The 17,395-nt window shown below is 39.7% G+C and overlaps 3 protein-coding genes and 1 non-coding gene across 6 annotated transcripts; 1 reads left to right on the top strand and 3 right to left on the bottom strand.

Moving 5' to 3' along the window:
* Window positions 1-575: 575 nt before the first annotated feature.
* clmnb (calmin b) lies at window positions 576-17,351 on the bottom strand. 3 transcript variants are annotated; one of them, XM_071202013.1, is made up of 10 exons: window positions 16,480-17,351; window positions 7,066-7,127; window positions 6,879-6,974; window positions 6,049-6,132; window positions 5,836-5,928; window positions 5,514-5,740; window positions 5,200-5,393; window positions 4,371-4,453; window positions 2,253-3,697; window positions 576-1,543 (listed from the first exon to the last, which is right to left on the bottom strand). In XM_071202013.1, the coding sequence occupies exons 1-10, from the start codon at window positions 16,661-16,663 to the stop codon at window positions 1,417-1,419; spliced, it is 2,595 nt and encodes an 864-aa protein (XP_071058114.1). In that variant the 5' UTR covers window positions 16,664-17,351; the 3' UTR covers window positions 576-1,416. The 3 variants fall into 3 exon arrangements, with proteins under 3 accessions (XP_071058114.1, XP_033931889.1, XP_033931890.1); XM_034075998.2 differs by lacking the exon at window positions 16,480-17,351 and adding an exon at window positions 7,867-9,115; XM_034075999.2 differs by lacking the exons at window positions 7,066-7,127; window positions 16,480-17,351 and adding an exon at window positions 6,706-6,743 and having other exon boundaries at window positions 6,879-6,933.
* Window positions 9,213-11,868, bottom strand: prkrip1 (PRKR interacting protein 1). The gene has a single exon (XM_034076000.2). The coding sequence runs from the start codon at window positions 11,779-11,781 to the stop codon at window positions 11,212-11,214; it is 570 nt and encodes a 189-aa protein (XP_033931891.1). The 5' UTR covers window positions 11,782-11,868; the 3' UTR covers window positions 9,213-11,211.
* Window positions 10,356-10,634, bottom strand: LOC117440410 (small Cajal body-specific RNA 13). Its single transcript, XR_004551269.1, has one exon. It is a non-coding gene; the product is annotated as a small Cajal body-specific RNA 13 (non-coding RNA).
* glrx5 (glutaredoxin 5 homolog (S. cerevisiae)) lies at window positions 12,073-16,181 on the top strand. The gene is made up of 2 exons (XM_034076001.2): window positions 12,073-12,514; window positions 13,893-16,181. The coding sequence occupies exons 1-2, from the start codon at window positions 12,217-12,219 to the stop codon at window positions 14,063-14,065; spliced, it is 471 nt and encodes a 156-aa protein (XP_033931892.1). The 5' UTR covers window positions 12,073-12,216; the 3' UTR covers window positions 14,066-16,181.
* Window positions 17,352-17,395: the final 44 nt, after the last annotated feature.

Here is a 17,395-nt window from a genome sequence, read left to right as displayed (position 1 = left end):
ATATGGATCATTTGTGAAGATCTGGAGCACCTGAGCAGAGAGGTGATAGAGAGCAAAAAAGGGGGAGCGCGTAACTTAGAGTTAGGGTGCAGTGTCTAAAGCTACAGCTTCCAAAGAAGCAATACAATATTCTCCTTTTACAACCAACACAATACGCTCTTTTTTTGTTTTTTAGTAACGATGCAATCCAGCTAGTAATCCCCAACTGTTAGAAATGTAACGTAAATGTAAGGGAACAGCTACATTTTTTTTTCGTATCCTGATTAGGTAATCCCGTTACATGTTATCCATTACTTCCCAAACCTGTCTTTAGGACATTATATATGTTTTTTCTATTGTATTTTTTTCCATTTGTTTTTGGTAAAACATGCTTGTGTAATAATGCGTCACATTGTCAAGTATTGTATTGATGTTTGTTGAATGTGCCCTCGTGTTATATGTTATTACCAGGCATGGATTGACATACGTCTCTGTTTAGCCATGTGTTGCAACATTAAAGGAAATGTTACTTGCCTGCACAAATGCACAACTAAACCACAAATTCAAAAACAATCTGACAATAATCTGATTGAGACTTCTAAAGATGGCATAATGTATTTAGATGTTACAATAGTCAGTGAAGAAGACAGATATGGTTTGTTTTCTCATGCAAACCACAGCACACTTCCACAGGCCTTTAATCATTCATGATAAGATACAGTTGAAACAGTTGATATGTGATGATTGAATTATATTTCATCAGGAATCTAAGGACCAATGACAGGAGTGACTTTAAGCTGCTTGCTAGTGCAATGTGTGTGGCATGCATTCCCTGTGTTAACAGTGGTGAAGAAACAACAGTCCAATTAGTGAAGCCTAGAAACTTAAACACATGGAATTAAAAAGAAAATCTTTGAACTTCACAATTAAAGATCAAGCTTCAAACATGCGTATTTGGTAGTTTACATTTCTTTCCTGTCATTAGTTTAAAATGCTACCTCAAGTGACCACCTGTGTGATTTCACAGTTCAACTCGTGAGATGACACAGTTCAACTCGTGAGATGACATTTATGTCTGCTCAATAAACCATAAATCCTTTTGAGTAAGCTAAAAGAGATTCACCTCTGTAAAACATATATTAGTAAATGCATTACTATACAAAACATCTACTATACAAAATAAAGCATTGAGAAACTTAAATAAAAGGTGATGGATACACAACCCAAAGAACAGTAACTACAATGTGCACTCAGAAACCACAAATAATCTTACAAATGTGATAGACAGTTGGGGATTAAAACTGTCAAAGACGTCAATTGGATACAAGTTGGGTTGAAAGTCAGATTTCTAAAATGTCCAAAGGTGAACCTCAATTGATTTTAAGGTGGTAGTATATTTAAACATCTGGTAATAGGGAGGGCTCACTGCAGGGTGACTCAGAAGTTCATTTGAGGTAAGATGAAGCAGCAGTACAGCAGGATCCACAGGAGCAAGAGCATGTCCAGCTCTAATGGGGTGATGCCACAAAAGGCTGCTGGAGATTGAAAAAGGAATCCTCGTTCTCTGTTGGACAGAAGATAAAACACAGAGTGTTAGTTTCAGGCTAAAATTAGGCACTTCACGTCTATGTTATAATAACTGAATTAAAGCCTTAAACGACGATAACAATTACATTCTTTATTTGGTTTGGTAAAGTTACACTCTTGCAACTCTTAACACTTGTATGACGTATTATTATCTACAAATTTGGAGAGGTTTTTCAAGTGGAAAAGAAAGATCTGCCCTGTTTTCCCTCATTAACAAGATAATAACCTCAGAAGAAAATACAATGACAACTTTCCTCCTGATTCTGAGATAATGATCTTGTTAAATCAGAAAATATAGTTATATCTTAGCATCACATGGTATATGAAGCTTTTGAGACCATGTCTGAGATCCCTTCTAATGCGGTCTTGTTATCTAAAACAGTAGTCTGACAGAAGAATGAAAATGTTAACATGAAGCGGAAGGTTTCATCCACCTCACAGGTAGTTCTCAGTGTTAGCGTAGCATCAGTTGTTATTGCAGCCAACAAAATATATGTTGTTTATCTAGAAATGAGAATACTTCTGCTTCTCTATGTTTCTGTGTTCAATTGAAGACCCATTGTTTTAAACATTTTAGATAACTACAACTAATATAATTGGGAAGCCTGAAAAATAGTTACTTTTCTAAAGTGCTTGGCTAATGGTCAACCCTGCTTGTATTTCACATCCTAATTGACATAACCTACCCGAATAACCAAGACGTTGCACTGGAGGCAGGATGGACGTTAACACCTCCGTTGGTGTTATCTTCGGAGGCCGTTTTGTCAGGATGGTCTCCTGCTGTTGCCTTAATGACAGCAAGTTTACATTTCTCAGTCTTAATGTCTCTGTCGTTAAGCTCTGCAGTTTTGACTTCCTCAAAATCCATTGGATTCATGACTTCATCATTGTACTGTGCCTTGTTTTCTTCTTTAGAAGATACATTATTTATTTTTTGGGCATTGTCTTTCCCATAATGTTCTTCTTTTGAGTTTGTTGTAGTTTCATTTACAGCCTTGTCAGTTATTATGTTTCCATGTTCTCCTACCTTGGCACTACCTCCCCACTTTCCCCTCTTTTCCTCCTTTACATTATCCTCTTCAACTCTTTCTTCCCCCTGCTGCCGTTCCTCAAATGTCGCCCCATGTTCTTCCTCTTCACTTTCAAGCACCTTTTTTCTCATTTGTCGACATTTTTCAAAAAGCCCTTTTTCAGTGTCTTCCTCAACCTCTCTATTCCACCTAGCTGCTTCGAAAACCCTTGTGTTCTTGGATTCATCTATAAGAGCATGCCTTTTATCAAATCTAGCCTTTCCTGTCTTCTCCCTCTCTTCCTCAGAGTCATCTCCAGCGGCATTACTCTGTCCTCTAACAACTCTCTCATCTTCCTGTTCCTCCCTGCTGTCTTCCTTTGGTTCTATATCAAATGCAGCTCTGCTGTCTGCCACCTCTGTGGAACTCCTTTCATTTGTATCCCTATCAAACGTCCTATGAACCACTGACTGATCCCTGACTTCTGATGCAACATGTTGCACTAGGGAATCTTCTTGATGTGTACATCCACTGCCGTTTAAAATCTCACATTCTTCCAGATGTTTTGATTCAGCATGCTCTCCATTCAGAAACATTTCTTCCTCCGTTTCCTCTTCAACCCTCGGAACTTGTTTTTGTATCTGATTATATGGTTGGAAAACCTCTTTATTCAGATCAAGTATGTAGCTGTAGGCATCCTCCTCGTCTGAGTCCAGTGCCGACAAGCTGTAGATTCCTTCCTCTGAGCTCAAAGAAAAGTGACTTTCGTCCACCCTTGGCTTGCTGTACTCCTGATCCGCAGGCGCTTTCTCCATCCATGATCGGATATCCTGGTTGGCAACGCCTGCATCCAGTGGACTGGGAGGCTGTAAAATGCTTCGACTCCTGCTTTTCGATTGGTTGAATGGTGACGTGGTTTCAGTTGTGTGAAGTGAGGTGGCACAGGGGCTCCCTTGGGATCTCCTTGCCCACCGTCTCCACAGTAGCTGTTCACTGCTCTTCTTCATGCCCTGGAGCAATGCTTGGGCGTCTGGGTCATCAGCGAGGGTTTCTCCAATACTGACAGACTCAAGTGATCCAAAATGTGGGATATCAGGAACTTCCATATCTGTTGTATCATCCTGTAATATAGGGTTTAGTTTAGTTTAGTTTATTTATTTATAGTGTCGTGAACAGTCCCCATCGATGAACTGTCACTGTTTATTAGTGATGGTACACTATATGACTATTAACTCAGAAAAAAAGTCTTGGTTCATGGTGTTTGTGAATCAGTTTGCTTTGAGGGTCAATGGAAGAGTTTGACATTTTATGAAATTAGCCGTTTCTCTTTTTTAATGAGCGTTTTATGATAATTAATGTCCACATAGATATTCAGCTATGAAGCTATATCCAGCAGCTGTTAGCTTAGCTTAGCGTAAAGACTGGAAACAGCTAGCCTGCAAAGTCCCAACGTAACAACAACTGCCCACCGGCACCTCTCCAAGACTGCACCCATCAAAGTAATAGTCCTGCACATAATCTCTGGTCAAGACAAAAAACTATGATTTTACACTTTTGTTTTTTTATTTATTAAACAAGAACTATATAATTTAATTAGAGAGGCTTGGAGCGAGCAAGGCAAGATGTTTCACTTGTATTAATGCAAGCTAAGCTAAAGTAAACTAAACCAACCAGCTACTGGTGGTAACTATATATATATATAATACTTAAATGATAGTAATATAAATGTTCTCATTTGACTTTCAGAAAAAAATATAAAGGAAACATTTTTGAACTATTCACTGCCGTACTAACCTCGTCTTTGTCTGGACAAAACCTCAGGAACATCGACACATAGGTGATGATGGACTGCTCGTCTGGTGAAGTGCCTGACACATCTGCAGACAGAATAGTTTCCGTTTGTTAGCGGGTTATTTCACCACACTGAATATACTCAACCACAATTAAAGTCCTGCATTAAGAATATCACTTAGGAAAAACATATAGTATACTTTTGAAAATGTATACTCTTCAAAAGAATAACAAATATAAGTACTTAATGCATTAAAGTCACTGTAATACTATTGCATATCTTATAATTACTTATGCAGCAATGTAAAAGCACGATTTCACTGTTGAAGTTTGTTCAGCTGGAGCATATTTTAACTATTTTGTATGAGAAAAATCAAATCAAATTTGGTGAAATCAAAAGTAGAAAAGTGCAATAAAAAAAGAGTACCTCAAATTAAAATGTAAAGGTGTTCAGGTAAACATGCTTCCACTATATCTTCATATAATGTTCTGAATAACAAATTGCTAACTAAATGTACTAAACATTCCACACCTGCCAAGGAGACCATCCTGCTGGGGCCACTGTTGGGCTCTGTGTGACACTGCAGATATTATACAATTGGCACTTTCCCCCAGCAAGGACCTCTGCTGCTTTAAGTGAGGTCTTCTAAATGAGTCTGCAATGGGACAAGTGCTTCTGATTTATTCCTAAAGCCCTTTGAAAGGGGAGATCATTACACCATGATGGGCTCTAAGCACATACTTAGTGTAGTACTGACTATGAAGAAAGATATTTGTCTTAGTGGATATAAATAAATGAACGTGAGGCACTTTCTATTCAGTAAGCTTTTACCTTCAGGCTCCAGCAGAGGTGGTATGTACAAATTGTGATGGGCTACCATGAAGGCCAGCTTAATGTTTTCTCTTGGCTCTCTGGACAGGCTCGCCCTTAGGTCAACCAAGGCTGTGTTTATGGACTTAATCATAGCGAGGAAGGCCAGCCCACTCCTCCAGCTCCTCCCAAAGTCATGAACCTCCACTCCAAACCTACACATTTCAAATTGCATTTAGTTGAACATTCACACAGCCAGTTCACACGTTTTTTGTTTGGCAGCCTTTTTACTGCAAACATGACTTTGTAAGCAGTTGGATCTTTTTCAGACTCACTTTGATGTGCATCTTTGGACCCATCGCAGTAGAGTCTTGATTGCTTTCCCGTGGTACTTTAGCTGTTTGGCAGCCTTTTTGCATTTGCTTGGCAGGGTGCTGCAGAAGTAGCTGCTAATGTCATTTGGCGGGGGCGAGAGGTCGCTGGAGGAGGGGTAACTGCTCATTGATAAGGAGGAGAGGCTAGAAGATAAATGTCTCTGGAGGCCTGCTGTCACTTCTTGTACCTGCATTAGAGGGACAGGGAGGAGTTGATTGCACACAAGGAGTGAAATTATACATTAAGACATTAGCATGATGGATAACGGGGGACGAAACCTGCCTGGAAATACAGGATCATGTTCCAGACAAGGTTAAGAACAACAGAGGGAATCCCATCAGCAATGCCAGAGGCATCGATGCCAAGCAGCTTCACCTGAGAGACAACATGGAGGAGACGTCAACTGAAATCTTGTTTATCAGGATTAACGTTATTGTAATAGGCCACACATGAAAGCACTATCAATTGATTGATTTACAAACGAAAAACACTAACATGTCTATCATCCAGGAAAGTCAGGGCCTTGGAAATGTTGTTCAGTCTGAAAATGCGGTGGGAAGAAGACCTAAACCTGTAAAGCTAATAAAAACATTAGAAAGGGAACATTAAGGAGAATAGTTTGACCTTTTAGGACAACACAGTCTCGCTCCCTGATAGTCCAATAGCGACGCTTGGTCAGGGTCCTTTGGCGTGCAGTTGTGACGCGCCGAGGCTCCTTCAGCTTCCTAAATGGACGCACAGAGCTTTCAACTGATTGCAATGTATTCCCATCAGCGGCGGTATTTGACGCTCAGGGAAGCACCGCATCGGTCCATGTCGGTGGCTGTTAAAGGCAATGTGAGCGTCCATTCCCATTGGATAACGGAGAATTTTACACCCGGAAGTAAGTATTCTCCTTACTGTGGATTGATTTGACAGTGATATCTGCACTACTCATCGACTAAAAAACACCAGATTATCCTTGTTAATTACACAACATTGATTGGTTTAAATTGTGTACAATGCTTTTGTATTTTTCCCCTTCGATTCGGAAAAACAAATATTTTTTCGGAGGTTAGGATGGCAGAAGACACTACACTACCCATAATCCTCAGCTATCGTTTAGGACTACACCAGCCGCTTTGCATGACAAACCCTGTGATTAGTGATTACCGGAATGTCAAATGGGAGGGCCTGGCGCCGGGTCTGCACTAGAGTGAGATAAAAACAGATTTGTATGCAACATTATCAGGGAATGCTAATGAACTGAACTCAAATGGACCATAGGATAATTAAATAACTTAATAGTATTTTAATATTTTTCCAGTAGTTAGCTTGACTCTTACTAGTTGGCACCCAGACAGCTCCTCAAGCAGGGCCATGAGTATTCTTCCATCTTGAATGTCTGTGAACAGGTCGTACACTTCAATCGGAGGTTCACGCTGGAAATGACAAATGAAAAACCTTATTGGTGATTGCATTTATGAGCTGAAGTATAATGGTTCAGTCAAGCTGTATTGATTTCTGCCTTACTCTCTGCAGAAACCCATTCATCCACCTGGTGAAGGTTCTCTTCTGCACTGCTTTTTTCTCATCTGGGAAAGAGAAAGCAGGGACGAAGATGCAGTCATTTACCAATCAAACACTGTTAGAATATGTTAATGCCCACTTTCACTCTGTAGCACATGTGTGGTTTGTGCTGGAGAACGTGTGCATCCCGGCTTAATGGGTGACAGGCTTGTGCTTCTGGATGGCAACGAAAGCTCGAAAGAAAATGTTTATTTTACGAGAATGCTCACAACAAAGTCTGTGGATTATCTTTAGTAACTGGGTCATGATTTCTGGAAAGAGACTGCTGAGTTTTTCAATTGTACTTTTGGGAGATGAGAGCACCATGAGCCCAGTGCCATTTAATTCCACTATATGGGAGAGAAGGCAGACAGCCCGAGAGCTCATATATCCAACACAAATCTAAATTGATGTACTTCAGGTCAGAAGAAAATAAAGTATTTTTGGGGCTACCTAAGTGTTTTCTGATATTAGACAACATTTAACGACAATTGAAACCTATTTTACTTTTGTTTCTCATGTTTTACATGTTACACAACAAATCATGTAAAAAAGAAAAAAGTGTGTATTAGGCAATCAGTTTCCACAATGCCAAATACACATACCTGGAAAATCCCTTTGAGGAAATACATTTAAGGAAGAATAAGATAATAATGTCTCTTTTTGGTAAATACAATTACGGTTTTCTTGATTTAACGTACTATTACCACACAGTGGCTTAATATATGAACCATTAGCATGAGTCAGTCTTTCATTTCACAGTACCTTCGGGCTGCTGAATATGTTGAGCCTTCTCTCCCATGGACTTCTTCTGTGGATCCCTGTTGGCCTTGCCCTGCATTCTCATTCACTTTTCCCACATATTTGTATAATCCATTGCGGAGATTCACATCAAAACATGAGACTCTCGTAGCAATTAGAGGTGCTCTGAGGTTTCCTGACTAAATAAGGATGAGGCAGTGTAGGCAAAGTGAGGCAGGGTATCTTGCCTGAACACGCTAGCTTCCACTCCCTCTGAGAGAACTCAGCCTGAATCCTATTGGCAGGCTACGGATCATAAAACTATGTGGAGGCAGTCACAGAGTTACAATGAGGGAATCAGCTGGGTTTACTGTGGTGGGTTAGAGGTGGTATGGTTTCCCTGCTGAGGTTTCTAATACATCTTTCTTGTTCTCATTACAGTTCAGCTCAGGCTTAGGGAGTGAAAAGTCTTACTCTCTTCAGGAACCAGCAGATGCAGCCAGGATTGCCTACATTATTTTACATAATATGCGTTATTGAGGCAAGTGGAAAGGTTTTATTATGGTTTATAGTTAAACCTGGAACCGAAACTTGTTTAAACGTAAAAAGTCTGTATAAACCAGACTACAAAGTGTCTGCATAAACCAGACTACAAAGTGTCTGCATAAACCAGACTACAAAGTGAGGCCTTAAGGCATTTAGCCCTAAAACAGCCATGTGTTATAACAGCATGGGGGGCTGCAATGGTGGGAGTATGACATGTAAGCTACTGTGGATACATGGAAATACAATTGAGTCTAGTTGGAGTAACAGATTCACGTGTTCAATGTTTTTTTAGATGCCCAAACACAGCAGTTTGTAACACTCAATGCCACTGGCGAGACGTTTGTGGAAAATTGAGTCTGGTTAAACTTTGTCATGACGGGGCCTCTCATTTTGGCAACCCCACTGCACCACCTCCAGTAAAAACTGTAAACTGTCTAAAAAGTCGTTCCAAATGTGGCTTCGCCTCTAAGCCAACGGGACTTCTGGTAACACTACTTTTGGGATCTTTAATATATTTAGTAAGTCAGACTGCTCTAACCTGTCCAACACAAGTCAATAACTATTTGACCCTTCTTGCCTGAGAGTAAACCATTAGTTTTCCTCACGCATGTATAGTGTGAATGTAATCTCTCGCTTAGGGTACACTCGTGTTTTTTGCACTGAAAAGATCAAACATACAAATAGATAGGTATTTGACATTTAGAGTAATTATAATAAATCCTTAATGAAAGAGTAAAGTTATCAATCATTTAAAAGTATCTGTTGGAGCCTACATTCAAATTGTGGAACTAATATGTTGAATTAAATTAATACAAAACAAGCTGTGAAATGCGGCTTCATGGCCTACTTTTTATTACAGTTTTCTATATTTCTCATCTGAGCTCGGCGGGGAACTTCAATACATGTTCAATCAATGTCATCTACCATGAGGGGGCAGAATCTGTAGAGACACTTATAGTTTGGTGGACAGTGCAGGAAGAAACATGTTTTTATTGTCAATGAGAGATATTTAGCTTCAACAACCTGTGTTCTGTCAGAGATAGGAACAAAACAGTCAAAATACACAGGTGATTTTATTGCCTATTGTGTGTGTAGATTTCTAATAACTCAGTAAAAGTTAGCATGACATTTCGCCTCATGTGCATATTTAAACATACTGTCTCTGAAAACCTGTAATAAAAACGCTGCTCCAGAAATCTTTATTTCAGGAGCACCTGTGACCAGTTGTTCCTATCTATATTCTAAAGTTGTTTTTTTACATATATCAATAGGCTGGTTCAAAGAACATTGTATTTCAAAAAATGGTTGAAATCGACTTTTTGTTTTTTAAATGACTGTTTATTTCTTTGTGAAATACTTTTACTTTAAAATGACAAGAATTATGAAACCGTTAAATAGGTCAATAATTCTCCCTTAGTGTCTACCCTTAAGGAGAATCACAAAGTAAAATCAACATGAGAACACTGCTAATCATTGCCTGTCCAAAATATATATTTTGTATATTTAGTAATAATATAACACTGGGCCACTACCTCACCGCTTGTTTGTGTTCACTTACAAACGCGGATACTTATTTTTAAACCTTGGCTATTTTGTTAATCGTCTGTTTGCCTCTTTATTTAATATGTAACTCTACCCAGTTTATTTTGCCTTTTTATCTGCAATATCCCTTTTGCTGTAACAATGTCAATTTCCCTGCTATGAGATGACGTTTTTTGATTTCTGATGCCAATACCTAAACCAGATGTCTCATTTGTTTTGCAAGACATATGAAAATGAAAAGGAAAATAGTTCATTTATATAAACTCCATGTTCATTGGTATGATCTCAGTGAGGAGAACATATTAAAAGCAGTTTAAACAATTCCAAGAATATATTTTTTAAGTTGATATATATATATACACGGACCAGAAAATAATCCGTGATCGAGTGGTTTCTGATATTTGTGTCTGTAAAATACAGTACGTTATTGTGACAGCTGACAATGCTTGACACAAAGAGTTTCTGTTGCTCCAAACAATATCGTGCTGTCAGGAGTTTACTCTACATGCCTTAAGAAAAGCAATGGCTATGGAGTGAAGCCATCACCACCGTGGAAAGCAGGTATTGTCTGTCCAAAGAACATCGCACGTGAAACTCCTGAACCTCGAGAAGTCACGCCTTTTCATTCTTTGAAATACTTTCTGCAGCCTTGTTGTGCACACAAGCAACACTTCATGCGAGGAGCAACTTCACAAGGCTGCAACGGTGATAACATGGAAGAGTGACACATACAAACACTCATTAGCAGCATATGACATGTCTAACAGTGACAACAAGAATAGAGTTGAGAAATATTAAGTGAACAAACGGCATTTCCATGTATAATCACTTTTTTTTTTTTTTATTAAAAGCAAAATGTGGATTGGAACAATAAATCAAAAATTCTGACAAAAAAAAAAATTGGGCCAACTCAAGAAACGCCTTAAGACAGATGACATTACTCCCGACCTTCTAGCTGAAACATGAAAATTAGAAATATTTCACCGATATTATGGAAAGCTTAATGAAAAATCTTAAGTATCTCTTTTCCAACCGGGACAATGTGTGATTAAAATACACTGAGTGCTATGGAAAGCAATCCATAACGTTTTTTTTCTCGTTGTATAACAACAGGAAGCACATTGTCTTTGACAGGTTCCAACTGTTGTTTGTGCTTTTTCATATGTAATGCAACTCTGGTCTCAATCTCCACCATTGCTTCATGATTGATGAGCCCAAAATGTCTCTACCAAGCCGCACCAACACCAGCACCCTGTCCGAGCAGTCACCCTGAAGAAGGAGTCACTTTCTCCCCATGATGAAGCTTGGAGCCTCGGCATCATCTTCAGCCTCCCTTTCCCGCTCCCCATCGTCTTCTGAACTGCTTTCCGAGCTCTTCTCTGCATCGTCTTCTCCTTTGTTTTTGGACTCGAGTTTTGCCATCTTTGCCATCCGCATTTTGCGCTTAAGTTTTTCCCGCTTCTTCCTGCGTTTCGCTGTTCTATCATCGGCCGCCTGTTTGTTTAGCTCCACTTTATCGAGATATTCGATGTCCTCATTTACTTTCTCTGATATCTTGTCCAGAAAGTCTTGCCTTTGGTACTCCCTGCGTCGGAGGTGCCGGTAAACGTGGAACTCCCCGCTGCCCGCACCGGCGCTGGAGCCCATCACATCCCGGACAAACTCCGGAGGAGCCCGCGGGTTCCACTCCTTTGGCCGGTCTGGGATGGGAGCAGGCTTATCCGGGTTCCGCATCAACCTCTCCAACTTCAGGCGCTGCTCCTCCGCCGGAGTTTTGGCAATTATCAAAGGCTGCGACTCCTTTCCTCCAGGTTTCCTTGGCTTGTTATTCTTCTGAGTGTGCGCCGCCATCTTTCCAACCGTTCTCAATGCTTCAGCCTTCCTCTCTTCTTCCGGTTTGCTCAAGTCGCCCCGGAAGTTCTTTAGGGCTTCCGTTACCTGGAAATAATTATTTTACTCTTTTTTAATATAAGATTTTCCCAATAAAATACAAGTTGATAAGTTGTGTGATAGTGACTGTAGTTGTTATGAATTATTGTGTATTCAATTATCACACTGTATCTTATTTATTGTGTAACTACGGTAATTGACGCACGTATGCACCAATCGCAGATCACATGAGAATTTGTTTGGACGCAGCTGTCCAATCAGCGTTCATGTCCCGCCCCATCTCTCGAGCGTAACGTGTGTTGACTGCCTGGCTTTACTCAGGCTTGTTCAGAAGCAGGTTAGTCTATTTGTATGACATTTGTTCGCGTCTGATAAAGACAAAACTCACCAAAGATCATGAACAGTTTAATTCGAAATACTGCGAGGTGTTTGCGGTCTGGAGCAGCCGTCTACATGCCCAGACAGGCCGACGGACGAGTGTGGACGTCCTCGGCCCGGTTCCTGTGCGCGGCGGCGGACGTCCAGAAAGCCCTTGGAGATATTGTGCAGAAGGACAAAGTGGTTGTGTTCATGAAGGGGACTCCGGCCCAGCCTATGTGTGGCTTCAGTAACGCCGTGGTTCAGATCCTCCGGATGCACGGGGTGGACGACTACGCTTCGTACAACGTATTAGAGGACTCCGAGCTCCGAGAAGGTCAGCAAACTAAGATAACTTGTTAATGACATGACAGCAACAAGTTGTCACCTCTCAATCTAACTTGTTACTTGTTACTTTTACCTAAACTTCATAATATGTGTCAGTGGAAGTGTTACTAGACATTTGCTTGTAATTGTTTTGACCAGATCATTGTTATGTCAGTCTGTTGCAGCTGTCATTGTCATTTATAACTATTTACAAGGCCACCATACACTCCAGCCCTTCTTCAACGGCTCTCTATCACTAGATTTAGAGATTTCCAAGTATTACGTTTTTATCAGTGCTCTGCAGCAGCACCAAAGGGTGGGGTCCTTTTTTAAAGTAGAACATGACACCACTACTGTGAAGATGTCTGTCTTTTACTCCTAACACAACCATAACTGGAACCTGTATTTTAAACAATGACATCACATGTCAATAAGGAACAAGGAAATGCTGTTTCCAGTTACAGCAGGACAGCCAGTTAATGGATTTGTAGGCTTGTGATACAACAGCAGTGTAATGCTTAGTTATGATAGGGACAAGCTGACTGGTTCAATTCTGCCAGAATCAAGGGCTATAAACTGGGTCAGGAAGTGTGCATGCATTATTCCAAGGTGGTTAGTTGTATTCGCACCACATTTAAAGTCTAAATTAGCTACTTATGTTGTGTTCATTTATTCTTTGCAGCTCCAAATGTAACCTTAGTAAAAATGACATCACTTGACTGGAATGCATTCTTTTCAAACCAACACAACAACACTCATATAAGATATTATATGGCTATTAGCTATATATTATATTAAATGTATATATCCATAATCTAAGAAGATATCTTGTCGTGTATCACGATATAGCTATAATATGAATATAATGCACAGCCCTAATATTTGGCGTTATTAAAGTAGTACCATATTGTCCTTTATGACAGGTACAGGTAGATTGTTGGACTTTTTAATCGATGTACTATTAACATTTGGTTCAAAAGTTATCTTTCCAACTTATTAACTGTTAACTTTACCCTAAAAACATTTGTTGAAGTTAGCAACATTATCCTAATCATGTTTGCTTATATCAATAAAACGTAATATATACTAATACAAAGGCCACCAAATAACACATATCTAGTGTAATGCTAAGTGGTATAGAACATGTTCATTTTATTTTTTAAATATCTTTTCTTCGTGCTGTCATTGTTTTTTGAAAAGGCGGCCACTTTTTGGTGATCTCTTAAACATTGAGTTCCTGTCATGGTGGCTATCACTGCCTATGCTAACAGCTTAGCTCTTTAGTTGAAATCATACCCACTGCTGTTGCTTAAAGCATTACTTCTCGTCAGCCGATACAGTATTGTCTGTAGTTTATTTCTGACCGCATCACAATCTTACGTCCACAGGAGTCAAGGCCTTCTCAAACTGGCCCACGATCCCCCAGGTGTACTTCAGCGGAGAGTTTGTGGGGGGGTGCGACATCCTGCTGCAGATGCACCAGAACGGAGATCTGGTGGAGGAACTGAAGAAGTGTGGCATCAGCTCCTCACTGCTGGAGGCCGAGAAGGAATCCAAGTAGAGGATGAACGTCAAACAGCTGACCAGACAGAGGACACATTGATCAGGTCTAATCCCCCATGATGACGACAGATAAACCATCTATAAAGCAGGCCTGGGCAAAGTTGACTCACCTTTCCAAGCAGTTGAGTGGCAGCACTGTCATGGGAATCTTTACTTTGTTTTATACGTAAACAGAGCTGCACTTCTGAATGTGCACAGATCATGTACCTGAGAGGTGAGGACTTTAAACTAGGAAGAATAAAAAGGGTTAACAGTGTCTCCACAGCATTTTCAAATTCATTTCTCATCTTTCTCGAGGCTGATTATTTTTGGGTTATTTAGAAAAACACAACTGACATAAAATCACTCTTTAACTTTATATTAAAAACTTGTTAGCATACTTTAGAGTCGTGTTTCTGGCCACAAAATGTCATATTCACTTTCTATTTAACTGGGTTTGAAAAATGTTTAGCTCTTTAGCTGCTTCTGTTGGTTTCTAATATCTTTCTAATATCTGCCCCGTGGTGCTGGCCAGCTAGCAGACACTACGTTGATCAGAGTTTGGGGGCCAGAAAACCACAACAAAGATCTGGAAGACGTCGTCAAGCTTTATATGGTGATCATTCTGTGTGTTTGTCAATAGGAGCAAACTTGCATAACAAACAGTAATTCATCAAAAATAAATTATTGATTATATCAGCTTTAATTTTCCCTTAACAAATGGTGGGAAACGTTGTCCTTTGCCGTCTACTTCCTACTATGTGAATGCTTTTCAATCATCCTGATTCTCTAAATGCTAAATAGCAGACCTTTTTTCAAACAATAGAAACCGCTAAGTTGGCCTAATTTAGAGGCTTTTTGTAATAAATTCAGTAATGAACGTCCACATATGACCACACTGTTGGAGAGGAAATCATTTTGAAACCAGGTTGGACCTGCCTGAGGGAGACTTTCAGCTTCCCTCCCTGTGTTATTAATTAGTTAACACAAGAACTCTGGCAAACCTCCGTCATGTTGACCTCTAAAAGCTCCGCTAGCTAACTGTCTACCTTTTTCCCCCAAGCCCCAGTCTGTTTAAGACCGAATAAGCCTCATGGTACACTTGTTAACATCTATATAAGTCTGCTTGGGTCACACCACGAAAATCTGTCACCATACTATAAAGCTTCTAAATGCACTGCCTGTAACTTCCTTTATCTAGAAGGAAGAACAACCACGGAGCAATACTCGTAATTGGTCAGAAAGTATCCCTTATGTATAATTTATATCTCTTCAAAAATGGCCTTTTGTAGTGGAGGTCACTACAGTCATGGATCCCGTCTCACTGACCTCTTAACATGCACTGTCCATTTGACTGAGGAATACAGTGGTGCAGGAATAAGTCCTAAAACCCAGCAATGAGTCAGCATTTTACCACTTCCTGTTCCTGCGTCTCGAAGTCAACGTTTTTGTTTGTGGTTTTTGGTTAGTTGCTTAATACAAGGTATGTGGTTAACACAAGCTGAAGAGATTTTGTTCTGTGCCATTAAATGTCAGTAAGAGCAAATGTGTAAATGCTCAAAGCTTTTAATGCGTTGTGAAAACGGCGGTTGCTAACAGGGGGTTCGGTTTTAGCCTAGCGTTAGCTCTATACTTCTCTCGATTGCATTTATGCTTAAAAAAAATCATTAAGTGGTGTTAATATTTGGATATTATCCTGCTGAACAACATTTCGTAGTATCATAAATGTGTTTGCCAAAGATCTTATTTTCTACAATATTTCTAACACCAATGGAAAACACCAAGTTTTTGTCAAGAGAACCCCTTGCAATGCTAACTTTAGGACAACCCACAAAAAAGGCCCTGCACCACCATTGTCGCCTGTTTGTTCTTCCTGCTGCCAACACACACACACACACACACACACACTGATTTAAGAGCACCCGCTGAAACGAAACAAGGTGTATTTGTTGAGTCTAACCCCTTGTGTTTATCAATCCTAGATGTTCCTTCTGCTGCACACAGCTGTATTATCAAAGCAATGGTCATGTAATACACTGTAAGATATTGTACATTGAAAGCATATTATTAAATGCATTTGAGCTACATGTGAACCCTTCACCTATTTTGTGACACAAATAAAAAGCCAATCCAGAGTTGTTTTTGTTTTTCGAACCAACTTTCAGAGAGGGCCTGATTTCAGTTTTGAGTTTCAGGCTAATATACAGATTCTGTTTAGCAGTATCTGTCCAATGTTAGAAAATGTAACCGGGGAAATACCCATAGTTTTTCAATCTAGCAAAACATATTTATTTTCCCATCGTTTGACTGATACATTGACTAATTGTTTCACCTCTAAATATGACTACTCTCAATCATAAGCACAATTTATGTTCTAAAGTATCAGTTATTCTAAAATGAATCTACATTGCCTGGCTAAATTCTGTCTTTTACCTTTTTTTGGGAAAGCCCCGCTCCGATGAAATCCCCGGGGTCTAGACACTGGTGGTGGTGCTGAGTAGGTGAGACCGGTCTGAAGAAGGAAGTTTAGCTTTGTCCTGGAGGAGGCGGGTTGCGTGTGATCATCTGCAATGACAACTGACAGGGAAGTAGAGCAGGCATTTAAGGAATTTAGCATGTGCAACTATTGGCTGCTGAGGGGTGACACCCTCATATTTAATGAGGGGGGAAGGGAGCCATAGAGTGACTCGTGTTCTTCCTTATTGAACTTGCGCTAAAGCTTTCATTAGTACTAACAAAAAACGAAATGAGTAAACTGAAAGGTCTTTTCTAAAATTAGAATATTGACCTTTCCCACCTATTTTAAACTTGCTGTACATGACCTAGATTACATTTGTTTGTAATATCATGCCAAAGTATAAATATCAATCATTAAACCTCCTCAGTTTGACCTGTGGAGGAAGGTGTAATGATTGGTAGATGTGCCAGAAAGTGAGCCATCATCCATGTTTTATTCAATCGTGTGCTTTTTCCTGCTATTAGAAATGTAAAAAAGGGCCAATTATGCCTTTTCAAAAGATCTGCACCGGGTCAAGCAGATCTCAGAACATCCCATTCAGATACAGCAGGAACATTTTGTTCTCTCTTCAAAGCACTGAACATGTTCCTACTTACGGTCTGAAAACCTGCAACCTCTACAGCTGCTCACAAACACTGACGGGATCAGAGTTTCACCTATTTAAGGATTTAAATACATTTTCAATAACATTTAAATATATGTCTACACTTTCTTATTTTTTAAAACCAAGTTGAATAACGTGAGATGCAAAGGACATTTGATTTGTTTTCTTTTGTGTTTCTCTATATTACAGTTTCCTGAATAAGGACACTGCAATAAAACTCACGAGAT

Source organism: Pseudochaenichthys georgianus, chromosome 24 (assembly GCF_902827115.2).
Source record: "Pseudochaenichthys georgianus chromosome 24, fPseGeo1.2, whole genome shotgun sequence".
Classification (NCBI taxonomy): Eukaryota; Metazoa; Chordata; class Actinopteri; order Perciformes; family Channichthyidae; genus Pseudochaenichthys; species Pseudochaenichthys georgianus.
The sequence above is the reverse complement of the archived record's forward strand: the minus strand, read 5'-3'. Positions and strand labels throughout refer to the sequence as shown.

Coding starts and splice junctions, on each gene's coding strand:
- prkrip1 (XM_034076000.2), bottom strand. CDS start 11,781: ATGGCGGCGCACACTCAGAAGAATAACAAGCCAAGGAAACCTGGAGGA.
- glrx5 (XM_034076001.2), top strand. CDS start 12,217: ATGAACAGTTTAATTCGAAATACTGCGAGGTGTTTGCGGTCTGGAGCA. Junction 12,515..13,892: donor GGACTCCGAGCTCCGAGAAG/GTCAGCAAACTA, acceptor TTACGTCCACAG/GAGTCAAGGCCTTCTCAAAC.
- clmnb (XM_071202013.1), bottom strand. CDS start 16,663: ATGCTAAATTCCTTAAATGCCTGCTCTACTTCCCTGTCAGTTGTCATT. Junction 5,394..5,513: donor GTCCAAAGATGCACATCAAA/GTGAGTCTGAAA, acceptor TGAAATGTGTAG/GTTTGGAGTGGAGGTTCATG. Junction 1,544..2,252: donor GCAACGTCTTGGTTATTCGG/GTAGGTTATGTC, acceptor TCTGTCCAACAG/AGAACGAGGATTCCTTTTTC.